The 14,446-nt window shown below is 42.6% G+C and overlaps 1 protein-coding gene across 7 annotated transcripts in view; it reads left to right on the forward strand.

The window, feature by feature from the left end:
- Nucleotides 1-14,446, forward strand: part of MAP7D3 (MAP7 domain containing 3) — a 41,527-nt gene that overhangs the window by 2,714 nt on the left and 24,367 nt on the right. For 6 of the 7 annotated variants that reach the window (XM_060182491.1, XM_060182492.1, XM_060182495.1 and 3 more), the window contains exons 2-5: nucleotides 9,024-9,122; nucleotides 9,209-9,292; nucleotides 10,520-10,683; nucleotides 13,781-13,895. In XM_060182491.1, the coding sequence (XP_060038474.1) occupies nucleotides 9,024-9,122; nucleotides 9,209-9,292; nucleotides 10,520-10,683; nucleotides 13,781-13,895 (462 nt within the window). The remainder of the gene's footprint in view (nucleotides 1-9,023; nucleotides 9,123-9,208; nucleotides 9,293-10,519; nucleotides 10,684-13,780; nucleotides 13,896-14,446) is intronic. The other variant, XM_060182496.1, reaches the window with a different exon arrangement.

The raw sequence follows: 14,446 nt of genomic DNA on the forward strand, positions 1-14,446 counted from the left end.
GATGTGAGGTTCCTGCTGTCTTAGGGTTCAAAAAGCAATCAATAGTTAATATTATCATCACATTATTTGTTAATTGGGTTAACTTTGAAAAGTCCCTTTGTTATGGTTTGCTGTACAGTACCCAGTATCTTGTATATAGCTGTGCTATTGGAAGCTTCTAATCTACTTGGTCTAGGCTTTTGAGAGAGTCCGCATATCAAATACGTAGCCTATCTATTAAAAAGATTCAGTTTGTCTTTTGAGAACCTTTGAGACATACAATTGATTTCCCCCTCTCATATTAATTAACTACTGATTTATATGTCTACATTTTGCTAGGAGTGTACATAAACACCATTCCCATCACCAAAGGACCGTGACCCATCCCTCCTGCCCACTCCCACCCCCCACTGGCCCAGGAAGCTACATGTCTACTCCTCACCACTGGGTTTTTACTTTGGTGCCCTACTTACAATTTGATCAGGTCCTGCTTTCAAGTTGATTTCTTATATGAACTTGTTGGCTTTTGGGATTTGACTTTGAGAGATTTTTTTTTTTTTAATCTGCAGTTAGAGAGTTGAGATTGGTTGTGATTTGGGAATCTGTATGCTAATTCAGAGCACTCTGGCAAAGACTTTGAAAACCCAATGAACTTTCCTTGATCCGTAGTGAGCAATGCTTTATTATTTCTGTTCCTGGCTCATGATGCTTCACCCTTGGAAATGGTCTGCCATAGTTTTAGATTATTTCACTGCTTTCTGACACCTATAGTTCTATGACATGGGTGTTTTTTTTTTCCAGTAATTGAACAAAGCCATGTTTGCATAGCTGCCCTCCCCCTGAAAATGAGCATTTGTGTGTTGAATGCTGGAAAGGTTGTGAAAACCTTGCATGTGGGACTGGGTGGTGGCACACCTGTTTGAGTGCACATGTGACAGTGTGTAAGGACCCTGGTTTGAGCCCCCAGTCTCCACTTGTAGGAGGAAAGCTTTGCGAGTGGTGAAGCAATGTTGCAGGTGTCTCTCTCCCTCTCCATCACCCACTTCTCTCTCGATTTCTGGCTGTCTCTATCCAATAAATAAAATAAAGAGAATATTTTTTTTTTTTTTTAAAAAAGAAAGCCTTGCAGGGAGTCGGGCAGTAGCGCAGTGGGTTAAGAGCGTGTGGCACAGAGTGCCAGGACTGGTTGAAGGATCCCGGTTCGATCGCCCCGGGCTCCCCACCTGCAGAAGTCGCTTCACAGGCATTGAAGCAGGTCTGCAGGTATCTGTCTTTCTCTCCCCCTCTCTGCCTTCCCCTCCTCTCTCCATTTCTCTCTGTCCTATCCAACAACGACGACATCAACAATAACTACAACAACAAAACAACAAGGGCAACAAAAGGGAAAAATAATTATAAAAAATATAAAAAATAAAGACAGAAAGCCTTGTATACGGTAATGCCATCCAGAAAAAGTTTGACCCAGATCCGTACTAGCTGTCCTTTCTGCCCATTCATTTCCTACCTCAGATTGAAGCCATCCCTGTTAAGATCTCCACCAGACTAGATAGAACTGTCCACAGTCTCACTGTCTTCCAAAGTATATGCAGACATTAATTCTCTCTCCTCCCCTTCCTCTCCCTCCTCCATTTTTTTTTTGGCTAAAAGCTCCCTCTCTCTATTCTCTCTCTCTCTCTCTCTCTCTCTCTCTCTATATATATATATATATATATATATATCCTTTTTGTTGCCCTTGTTTTTTTATTGTTGCAGTTATTATTGTTGTTGTTGCTGTCATTGTTGTTGGTTAGGATAGAGAGAAATGGAGAGGGGGGAGAGAAAGATAGACACCTGCAGACCTGCTTCACCGCCTATGAAGCGACTCCCCTGCAGGTGGGGAGCCAGGGACTCGAACTGGGATCCTTATGCTGGTCCTTGCACTTCGTGCCACGTGCGCTTAACCCGCTGCAATACCGCCCGACTCCTTAAAAGTTCAATTTCTTATGATGTCACCTTAGCTGCCTATAGTAATAATATTATCCTGAACAAAACTGACTTCTTTGGGCACACAGTAGTATATATTTATATAATATATTAATATATGGCGTATTAACATATTACACATGATATATATTAATATGATATATATAGAGACAGACATAGACCAGGGCAGTGCTCGACTCTGACTTATAAGGTGTTGCTGGGGATGAAACCTGGAACCTCGGAGCCTCAGGAATGAAAGTTTCCCTTGCCTGACAGGGCAGTCTTACATGCATTTATTATAGACATTCACTGAGTTATGTTATTTGTACATAGTTCTGTGCTAAGGTTATAGAATACTAAAAAACAAAAATACTTATAATAAAACCCCCTTTTTTGCCTCTAGTGTTATTTTCGGGGCTCAGTGCCCACACTGCGAATCCACTGCTCCTGGAGGCTATTTTTCTCATTTTGTTGCCCTTGTTGTTTATTGTTGTTGTAATTTACTGTTGTCGTTGTGGTCGTTGTTGGATAGGAAGAGAGAAGTGGAGAGAGGAAGGGAAGAAGGAGGGAGAGAAAGATACCTGCAGACCTGCTTCACCACTTGTGAAGCGACCCCTCTGCAGGTGGGCAACTGGGGCTTGAATCGGGATCCTTATGTCACTTCTTGCGCTTCGCTAAGCCCCCCCCCCACCTTTTCCCTCCAGGGTTGTTGCTGGGCCTCTGTGCCTGCACCAGGAATCCACTGCTCCTGGGGGCTATTTTTCCCTTTTGTTGTCCTTCTTGTTTATTGTTGTTATTGCAGTCTTTGTTGGATAGGACAGAGAGAAATGGAGAGAGGAAGGGAAGACAGAGAGGGGGAGAGAAAGACAGACACCTGCGGACCTGCTTCACAGCTTGTGCTCCCCTGCAGATGGGGAGCCAGGAGCTGGAACCGGGATCCTTAACGCAGGGCCTTGTGCATTGCGCCATGTGCACTTAACCCACTGCACTACCACCCGACTCCCTACTCAGTTTTTTGTTGTTGTTGTTGCTTTTGATATAATTGTTTCCCCCCTTTGAAAGTACTTTATTGGGGGCCGGGCGATAGGGCAGCAGGTTGAGTACACACGGCGTGAAGAGGACCGACGTAAGGATCCCAGTTTGAGCCTCCAGCTCCCCAGCTGCAGGGGAGTCGCTTCACAAGCGGTGAAGCAGGTTTGCAGGTGTCTGTCTTTCTCTCCAGGTCTCTGTCTTCTCAACAGCAATGACAACGATAACAATAAATATACAACAAAGGCAACAAAATGGGGAGTAGAAAGCACTTTATTGGGGGGGGATAACATTTTTCAAAATAGTTGTGATCACATGACTATCTGTCATATCTCCTGGTGGCACCAACTTCAGCCCTTCTCCACCATTGTGCCCTGGGTCCTCAGTGCCCTCATCGCCCTCCCCCAGCCCCCACCCCCACCACTCTGAGTCCTTGGCTTTGCTACAGTAGACCACAGTTATTGGCAGTTTCACTATATGTTTTGCCTTTCTATTTTTGTTTCTCAAGTTCCACCTATGAGTGGTCTTCATCCTTCTTTTGGTTTATCTCACTTAACATAATTCCTTCAAATCCAGGCTATGGCAGAGGAAATTTTTCATCCCTTCTTACAGAATCGATTGGAATATTGCAACCAGATGAACCTAAGAAACTTGGTCACTGACTCTTCGAATTTCTCATCTTGTTTCTTAGATGCTCAATGATTTCTCAGTTTAGAACAGAGACAATACCACAGTTGCATGCCTGAACATCATAGGATTTTTTTAATTATCTTTCTTTTTATTGAATAGAGACAGCCAGAAATTGAGAGCGATGGGGAGATAAGGAGAGAGACAGAGAGACACCTACATTCCTGCTTTACCACTCATGAAGCTTTTCCTCTGTAGGTTGGGACCTGGGCCTTGAACCCAGGTCCTTGCACATTATAACATGTGCGTTCAACCAGGTGGGCCACCACCCGGGCCTCCATCATAGGATTTTTGAACTGGAGAAATCTTAAGATTTTTCTAGTCTTCCATTGAGGGCAACTTCCACAACTTTGAATGTGTACTCAGATAGGGGGCTTCACATTTTGACAACTGGCCATCCATTAGCACAACTCTACTTGGTCTCTAATTTTCATGGTCCTCCAGACACACTGCCTTTGGACTGGATTTAGGGGTCTTCTGGAATTCTCTCTTAGCTCTCTGATTTTATCTGCTGGCACTTTAGGCAAAAATTTCTATGACTTTGCATGTTGTTGGAAGCAAGAACTCTGAATCTGCCTTATTACTATTTCTGTGGCTTTCTGTTAATTTTTCACCTAATACTTTTCCCACTCCCTCCTTGGTCTAATGACTTACAAGCTGTCAGAACTCCATGAAGAAAGAACTCCTTGGTATGGGTGGAATGACTATGTGGTGATCACACCACTCCCAACTGCTCAGCTTTGCATGAGGGCGGACCCTGGACAGGCCTGCAGCTGTGGGGGAGGGCCACTGCTGTGAGCTCCCCCTCTCCTTGATCCCTGTGTCCTGCAGGACCTCAAGACAGGACTTGATTGCAATTGCTCCCTTTCATTGTTATCCACGTAGCTTTATGTAGCATTACATTCGTTCATCACTGTTAATTAATGCCATGGTGAGGTCCTCTGCCATAACCACAGCCCTGGTATAATTATATAGTTAATTTCTTTCTTTTTTAAAAAAAATTTTTTAAACATTTATCTATTTCTTTTTTGTTGCCCTTGTTTTATTGTTGTTGTCATTGTTGTATAGGACAGAGAGAAATAGTAGAGGGTTAGACAGAGAGGAAGAGAGATAGACACCTGCAGACCTGCTTCACCGCCTGTAAAGTGACCCCCCCCCACAGGTGGGGAGCTGAGGGCTCCAACTGGGATCCTTATGCACTTTGTGCCACCTGCGCTTAACCCACTGTGCTACCGCCCGACTCCATTGTTAATTTCTTTCTTATTTTTGCGATTTATATCCTTTGCTGCCTAACAAAGAACTAGTTGATGTGTTCTGATGGGTACTGAGGGAAGGATCTTGGGGAGGAAAAGCCATGGAGAGACGGTGGGGCCACATATTTTTATGTTGAGTTCTGAGAGCAATTTCAAGCAGCAGCTGGGGAAAGCAAGCATCGCTGAGTAAGGGTTGAGATGAATATTATTTATCTTTGGTCTCTCATGGGAGCAAGCATTTTGGAGTGAACTGTGCTTGGACACAGTCTTCAGAAGGTTATTACTGAGTTTGAACTAGTTCTTGGAGAAGTGTTCTTCCTTTTTGGCATTTCACCTGTCCCAGTGGAGCAGGGCTCTTGTGATAGATGAGGGGGGAGAGGGAGACAGAGAAAGTTGAGGAAGGGGACCCAGAGGGAAGTAGAAATTTTCCACTATTTTGAAGCCCCGTTTTTATGAGCTCAAATATTTCATATCCAAAAGAGGCCTGAAATTTTATCTGACTCCTTTTAGAAATCTGGTACATGTACATCAGCGATGCCTGCCTGGGCTTGGTTTAATTCATTCCGAGACTTTTATTGAGCTTGATTTCCAAGATGATTAAGAGTTTGTAAATTTTCCCTCCTAGGAGGAGAATGGTTTTCTTCTCCTAATGCCTTTTGTATGTTTCCTCACAACTCAGACCTCTCTCAGTAGCTACAATATAATAGTGCTTTCTTTTAGAAGGGTAAGTACCTTCTTAAAAATATTTTCATTGCTATCTTTTCAAAGTACATTTTTAAACTCAAACCCATATATTTCACTTATTTATTGTTGAATCAACATTATATCCTCTAGGTCTCAATTCTCTCTTTGTTGCTATTTTAAACACAAGTAACCTAAGAAGTAGCTGAGGTGGGGAATAATGGACTGAGTCTTGTAAAGGTTGTGTGATTTCGTACAATGTTCTCCTGGATAATTGTGTAATCTTTCAAAATAAGGTTGGTTTTTTTAACCTACATTTGTATCAAGTTCTGCACTTACTACCTGTGTGTGATTTGGGAAAGCTCCAGCTTTCTCCTCTGGGAAAAGGAGGGGGGTAATAATGTCCACCTCATAGGACTGTTCAGAGAATCAAATGAGCTGAAACATGAGAAAAACTTTATAAATGTTGAAGTGATGTGCAGTATTTGTTAAAGGAGATTTTAGGGAAGAGTCATAACTGTGAGCTGAAATTCATAATTCAGCCTTAGTAATAAACAGCATTTTATTTTTCTTTTTTAAAAAAATATTTATTCCTTGTTATTGTCCTTGTTTATTGTTGTAGTTATTATTGTTGTTGTTACTGATGTCATCGTTGTTGGATAGGACAGAGAGAAATGGAGAGAGGAGGGGAAGACAGAGGGGGAGAGAAAGACACCTGCAGACCTGCTTCATTCACTGCTTGGAAAGGGACTCCCCTGCAGGTGGAGAGCCGGGGGCTTGAACCAGGATCCTTATGCCAGTCCTTGCACTTTGCACCACCTGTGCTTAACCCGCCGTGCCTACCGCCTGACTCCCAGCATTTTATTATTTATTTATTTATTTGCTTTTGTTGCCCTTGTTGTTTTATTGTTGTTGATGTCATCATTGTTGGATAGGACAGAGAGAAATGGAGAGAGGAGGGGAAGAAAGAGAGGGGAGAAAAAGATAGACACCTGCAGACCTGCTTCACCGCTTGTGAAGGGACTCCCCTGCAGGTGGGGAGCCGGGGACTTGAACCAGGATCCTTAAGCCAGACCCTTGTGCTTTGCGCCATGTGCGCTTAACCCACTGCGCTACCGCCCAACTTCCCCCAAGCATTTTCTTAATCTCTATATAAAGGCTAACATTTAACTTTTAATTTGGGATTTACGATTAGTACAGTAACTATAGAAACAACATAGACTACTTACATACTTACTACTTAATACTTATAGAATACTTACTGTACTTTGCTCTGATTTTAAAAACTAACTTCAAGCCAAGTCCCTCATTCAGTGGAACTGGATAAAATGTTCACTGTTTAGTCCAGACATAAAGGAAGGCTTTCTCCCCATTGCCTGGACATTTTGCATACATTTTAGAGCCGTCTTTTTTGGTGAATGTATTTCTTGTAGAGGAATTTAGATGTAAATGTCTAAAAATCAAGCTGGATATTTATATGATATATAAGTAGCATTTGTGATTATTTCTAGCAAAGCTACTTCTCAGGTTGCTTCTACTTAATACAGTCCTTAAATCTGGTAAAGTTTGGATTTTTTTTTGAGAGAGAGAAAAAAATCTTTAAGGTCAGCCAAATACTGCCAAAAATACGGACTTTCCTTAGGCCTTTTGTGCAGAACTGAGTGAGCAAAAACTAAACAGTTACAAGGTGCTTTTTGTTGTCTCTGTGTGCATACTGCAGGAGGGAGGGGGCGTGGAGGAGGGCTTGATTCATAGAATTACTTAAGACTTTTTCTTACTCAATTAACATTCAAGTTCAGAGGGTGACCGTGGTCCACAAAATTGTCTGGAGTTGAATTATTAAGGAAGGTGAGAAAAGTCGAACCTCCCATTTTAGCTAGGTCATGCATTCTCTGAGTTGTTGTGTCTCTGGGGTAAAACACAAATCCTTGTGCCTTTTGACACAGGGATCCCTGCGGCAGCCACTGTGACATCACTTTCAAGGTTACTCTGTAAAGTAACTCCCAGCTAGCCTTCGTCAGTGGCAACTAGCATCCCAGAGTCCGTTCTTTTTAGATGTCACAACCACCTCCCCCATATGCCCCCAAAGGATTTTGACTGCCTGCCTTCAACTGTTAGATTTTTTTTCCTTGATACACAGAAACTGTAATTACATGCAGTATCACAGAGCACACATTTTCTGTTTTTAAACAAGAGATAGAAGGGTTTTCAGTACTAATCTCCAACTCTTTCCAGAAGATTCCCAGAATGGGGAGGGGGGCATTTCAAAGATCTCCTATAGTAACTCACATGGATTAACATCTGGAATTTTAGTTTTTTCTTACTTTGCTTCAAATTGTATTCCCCTAGTTTTTTTTTTTTTTTTTGCTTTTCTACGTGTTTACCCAAGAGATGTGTAAATTGACATTTAGTTATCTTGGCATTTTTTTCACCTAGATGATACTTTGTCACTTAGAAATGCTTTTGGAAGTATATTTAGTTTTCTACTTGTTTACACAAAAGTAGTGTAAATATATATTGTGCAAAACCCGGGTTTCAGGTGCCCCCACCTGTAGGGAGGTGCTTCACAGAGTGAAGCAGGTCTGCAGGTGTCTTTCTTTCTCTCTTCCCTCTCTCCCTCCCCTCCCCTCCCCTTTCAAGTTTCATTTTCTCTCTGTTCTGTCAAGTATAAAAGGAAAGAATGGCTATTGGGAGTGGTGGGTTTGTAGTGCCAACACTTAGGCCCAGTGATAACCCTGGTGGCAATTAAAAACATACATACATATATATATATATATATAGTATATATTATGGGTGGGGGTAGATAGCGTGATAGTTATGCAAAGAGACTCTCATGCCTGAGGTTCTGAAGTCACAAATTCAATCCCCTGCACCACCATAAGCCAAAAGTGATGATTGCTCTGGTTAAAGTGTGTGTGTGTGTGTGTGTGTGTGTGTGTGTGTGTGTGTGTGTGTCCGTCCCACTCTCTAGTAGTCTCATTGTTGACACCTATGCTTCTGAATTCGGCTCCATAAACTTCACACTTTTCCTAAATTCCCAGTGTATATGTGATACCCCACCACTACCATGCCAATGTCTTACTCGGTCATTATTCTTGATCCTTGGTGTGCTGACTTATCCAAAGTACATTTGGGGGGGAGAAGAATTGCTCCTTAACTCCTACTCGTCCAGAAGCTTGTGTGCTGCTGCTCCTCTGACAGCTCACTCTGGCACACCTATAACAAGCGCTTCCAGGGCTTTAAATGCCATTTAAGTTGTTGAACATCATAGCTGTTCCATGTGCCTTTCTTGTTGACCCAAATTAACTCATCATGCTTTCTCCTTATAGAAGGGATGATGTTTTCCTTTTCAGGAAAAACACAATCAGCAGCTTATGCCAGCTCCCTGTATTAACGACTTATTTTTCCTCTCTCTGCCTCCTTGTATTTTAGTTGCTGCTGCTACCGCCATAGCAGAAGAAAGACGGAATATGAGTGGTCATAGTTCTCTCCTATCCCAGACTTCAAACACAAGATCAACAGTGAAACCAGGTATAGTATCTAGAGTGCCTTGATAGATGGCAGAGTGTCCTATCTCTATGTTTTGGAGACCACTTAATGTTCACTTTTCTTTTTAGTGATAGATGGATCTGTCCTCAAGAATGACCTGAGACAGCGGTTGGCCAAGGAGCGAAGGGAAGAAAAAAGAAGACAGGAAGATGGTATTATTATTTGTTTCGTTTTGACTTTTATTTTATTTAAAGACCCAAAGTGAATAAGCTTCGTGTTAAAGTTAGATATTTCTAAAGTGGTTTTACTTTGCATATTATGTTTATTATGCTGAGTGCTTACTCCATCAGATAAAAGAAGAACTTTGAAAGAAAAAGAAAAGGTTGACTAAATTGGTTAAGTTTTAAAGTAGTTTCTGTTAACTTTTATTTTACACAACAAAAGGTATAGAAATATAAGTCATAGAAGTAAGCAGAATATGATTTCAGCAAGAAAAAAAAAGTCCTAAAAATGCAAAGGAGTTACTAATACCCATAACATAATGTGATGATGGTATTTTGTACTGACTGCCAAGCTTCTGAAATTTAACTTTTCTGTCAGTTAGGGTCTAAACAAGTAATCTATCTCCCCACATCTTGAAAAAAATGATTTTCTAGCTTTGTGTTTTTCTCTTCTGTTTTTCTAAATCCTCTAACAAACTTCATTCAGATGGAGTATCAGTTACTTTTGTTTTGGCCTACAGAAGGAGCTACTTCTTCCTGTTTCTCTTCCAGGGAGTGGGGAGTATTTTACAATTGCATAGATGCTCTCCAGGCATTCCTGAGGGATAATTTGAATATGGGAAACCCTCCTCTGGCATGCCCCTAAATCCAGGCAGGTAAAACTGACATACAAATGAGGCCTTTGAAGGAAGTTTCCTGGTAGAAACAAAACCATATTCTAGCCATTTATTTTCTTTTTAAAAAGTTTTAATTAATTATTATTATTTTTTTACACGAGACTACCAGAGTATCATTCTGGCTCAAGTGATGCTGGGGATTGAACTCAGGACATCATGCTTCTCATGCTTCTCAGGCCAATGCTCTAGCCATACCACCTTTTTAATGTATATGTATAGTATGTTAATCTGGCTGGGGATGGGATAACTCTAGTTCACATCAGTAGAAATAACATGAAATAAAACAATTCTTCTTACTTTGGACAGGCGGCGTCTTGTCTAAGGCAGTTCAGTTGTCTGGAGTTAAATGGACACCCTGTGAACAAATCATTCTTTAGAGACCATCTCTGTTCACTTAGATAATAATGCTCTGGTGATCGGCGCCACTTGCTGTTTTTGTGAAGGAGAATGAGGTCTACGTTTTCTTTTTCTGTGTGTAATGTGGAACCGTTCAATATTGTCTTGGTTCTTATATCTTGAAAATATATTTGGAATATTTCAGCTATTAAAGAAAGTCAACTACTTGAAAAGGAGAGAAAGGCCAAGCTCCTGTATGAAAAGCAGATAGAAGAGAAACAGCGCAGATTGAAAGAACAGAAAGAAAAGGATGAACAGAGGAGGATATCGGCAGAAGAAAAGAGGAAACAAAAACTAGATGAAGAAAGGGTACATATTTTACAGCTTGCTAATCAGCTGCTTCACTGTGTTGTGTGGGTCTGGAAGTTGTTTCTTGTAGCCCTTCTCTGCCCTTCCTTGTTCAAACTGTGGAAAGGAGGTCTGTGGGCAGAGTAGGACCCCAGTTCTTCTCTTCTCCTTCCTTTATGACGTCAGACCAGACCCCTGCCCCATACTGATCAGATCCCCATGGTTTAGATCCATTTCCTGGGGTCAAGAGGAGCTTTGCAAATCCAGGGAGAGAACTATGCCCATTGGTTTCTGCATCTTGGGGCATGGCCTCATGCTCACAGGCCGCCTCCCACCCTCCCTGATAGGTCTTCATCCACTTCTCACCACTCCCCTGCCAGCTGGCCTTCCCGGTCTGGGCAGAGCCTCAGGTTTTCACGTTCCCCTGCCTGGCTCCCTCTTGTGTTGTTCACTCTCCCCTCCTTGGTGTTCCTCATGTTCCTTTTCCTTTCCATTCTTTTTTTTTTTTTTTTGGTAGTTCTGCCACTGTTATTTTGTTCCTTTCCATTCTCTGATATTTTGTGATTCTGCCACTGTTATTCCCTTCCAGGACCCACCGTTTTTTGAGGGGTTTCTTTGACCCACTGCCAGTCTTATCCCCACCTTACCCCGTCTGCTCCCATGCTTCAGTCAGTATAGTGTTTGTTGTTTGTACTTGAGCATCTGGCTGCCTTGTCATGTTCTCTGTGACTGTCTCTGCTACTACATTTTTCTCCTGGAGGTTATTCCACTCTTTTGAGTGTTCTTAACTCCTGAATGTTGTCTCCTGCCATTGTCTTTCTTGCTGGCATTCTCTCTTCCTTATCCCAGTGCGTCTGAATGCGTCTGAAGGTGTCCCTAAATAAGTCTTTGTCTTCTGTTTCTGACTCTTAACTTCTCTCCTCCAGAAGAGCTTCATTTCCCCGCTCTGCTCTTTGTCTTAACTTCTATTTTTCTCTCTCCTTCTCAGGACTTTCGGTCTGTCCTCAGTATGTGTTTTTGTTTAATCTCCCCTTTTCTGGTCCTTGATCTACCTTTTAAATTTCTCACCCGCTCTACTTTTCTCTTTGGTTCCATTTTTCTCCACAAACTTTCCTGATGGCCCACTTTTGCTCCTCCTGCACAGAGCTGCTTTTACATATGCCTCACCCCCTGCCCATTCCCTCAGTGTGTGACTCTTCCTGATTCTAGAACTGTTTGGGGGGTATTCTCTCCATGCCCATGGTCCACTAGCACTTTCTGTCTCTGTCTTCCTGGCCTTTTTTCCATGGTCATTTATGTTGTCTTTTCTTCACAGTCTGGTATTTGCTGGACTGTCATTCAGAATTCCTGCCCCTCTCTATCTTCCTGTGTGTAGAAACCCTTCCTTAACCTTATCTCTGATAAAGATAATGAAGAGAGACTGAGATTCAATTAAGACAGAGAACCAGAGAAGATAAGAGTAGAAAAATTATGTGCAGAGTGTGGAAGGGACCCTAAAAAGAGAAATAGTTCCAGGTTCCAAGGGGGAAAAGGACCCTCTCAGAGATAAAAGATGGAACCTGGAAGAAAGAAAGCAAGTGACAGCACAGACAGAAAGGGACCCAGAGACAGTGGAAGAAGAGGTTGAACAACAAGCAGAAAGGGCCGAGGAAAATCAGCCTGCAGGATCTGCCACAGACACTCTGAGTAGACTGCACATCGGGAAGGAGAGAGAAGAATTCCACAGGGCAGGTCAAAACCCAAACTCACAGGGACAGAAGTGGGCGGGAGAGACAGAACAGAACTCAAACATTGGCTGGAGACCGTAAGGCCCTCGAGAGAAGCGGGGGGGGGGGGAACACACACAAAGAGGGGGTGTCCATATGGAAACTGCAGAAGAGAATCCTTGTAACTCACGGGCTCTCGCAATCCAAGATGAACCTATGTTCTTAGTCTTCAGTATACTTCCTGGTTTTCAACCAGCTTTCTGTTTAAATGAGCTGCAGTTTCAAAGGACGGCCATTTGGAGGCATTTGGTTTTGAGAACAGCAGGTGCTTTCTTCTCAGAGGAGGTAGATGTTCACACCTCTGGCCTCACAGAGATGGTGGAACACATCATAAGGATGATGTCACAAAATAGTGGTTGACGGGGAGCCACAGATTAGCCAGCCCTGCAGTTGGTTTGCAGGTCTTTGTGTGTAGTCTGGTGTGTTCCAGCTCAGGGGCGAGACATTTCTGAGAAAAGGAAACTAGCTCATGGCTGTTACTGGTCTTGCTTGCCACAGTGCCATATCCGTACCTGAGTGGCTACCAGCCTGGCTAGTTTCAGTTGAAGTCGAGGTCAACACGTGTACATTGGTTGTCGTTTAAAAAGCTTGATTCATTCTCAACACCAGAATTAAAGATGTTATGCATGCGGGTGTCATAGATGACCAACATGCATTTCACTTATATTTGTGTTAGTTGTTTTTTCTCTCCTCTCTGCCTCATTTAAAAAATAATTTAAGGTCTACTTTAAAGATACTTAGCACAGCCAGATGATAAAATGAATGACTGAAAAAGTCAAACGGAGAGGACAATTAAAGGAGGAAATTAGGGATCAGATATGTGCAGTGTAACCTCTCAGTCTTTCTGCAGTTGTGAGAAATTGGCCACAAAGTTGCATCTAAATCCCATAATAATATGAACAAAGTTGTTCAATTCAGAGTGGTAAGATTGGAAACGAGTTATTGAGAAGCAGCACACCGATTTTCAATATCTGAGACACGTCTCCAGTTGTTTTTAACTGACACAAACATTTCACCATGGGGTTGTTTCCTTGAGAGCTTTTTTGGAGGTTCCAGCCAGGGAGCGCACCTATACCCTCGACCAAAGACCAATCTGTCTCTATTCCGGGAAGGCCGTCCTCTTCAACCGAGTGCACGGCTTCGGGAGGGATGCACATGGAGCGGTGAGGGAGGAAGGGGACACCCACCTAGCCAGCCAGATCCACCGCATCAAGCCCGGCCATCAATGAGGTGACAGATGACGCAGCCAGATCACCCTCACATCCATGGGTCTATTTCCTAACCGACAGGTCAAACTTGTGCAAACCACTATGACGACTGTGTAAATGTTTGTTGGCATTTATCTTAAACAGGAAAAATTCAGGGCAGTTCTGCATCGTACACAGGAGCGCAGCACCCGTATTGATAACCGTCAAAAAAGGTGGTCATGGGAAGGATCTCTGTCAGTATACTCTGAAAGCAAAGCCGGTAATTAAGACAGCTGCTAATGTTCATGTTCATATTGAAATATTCATGTTCATATTGAAATCATGTTCACTCTTTCAGTATGAATACTTCAATATTGAATGTGCATGTTCATATTGAAAATATGAGCTGCTAGGAAAAGGTTGCACTTATGACAACCATTTGAGGGCCAGGGAGGTGACTCGGCAGTAGAGCACATGCCTCATGTGCGTGAGGTCCTGACTTTAGTCCCAGGCACTACATTACAAAGAAGGTACTGCAAGATTTTAAGCTTTGTGTCCTTCGCAAAATTGCTTCTTGGGACTCTTTGGTGTGAGCAGTAAAGGTCCATTTAAATTTGTACCATGCAAGCAAAAGAAGCACATGCTTATTGTTGTTTATTTTTAGTTTGTTGTGTGGAACCTTGCACTCGGGTGATTTCATCACTCTGGGCTACTTTTTCATCCACAGAGAGACAGAGAAGGAGAGACACCATAGCATGTGAGCTTCCTCTGGTGCCATGGCTTGAGCCTGGACCTCACACATAGCAAGGCACATGTCCTCCTACCCAGCGA

Source organism: Erinaceus europaeus, chromosome X (assembly GCF_950295315.1).
Source record: "Erinaceus europaeus chromosome X, mEriEur2.1, whole genome shotgun sequence".
In the NCBI taxonomy this organism is placed as follows: domain Eukaryota; kingdom Metazoa; phylum Chordata; class Mammalia; order Eulipotyphla; family Erinaceidae; genus Erinaceus; species Erinaceus europaeus.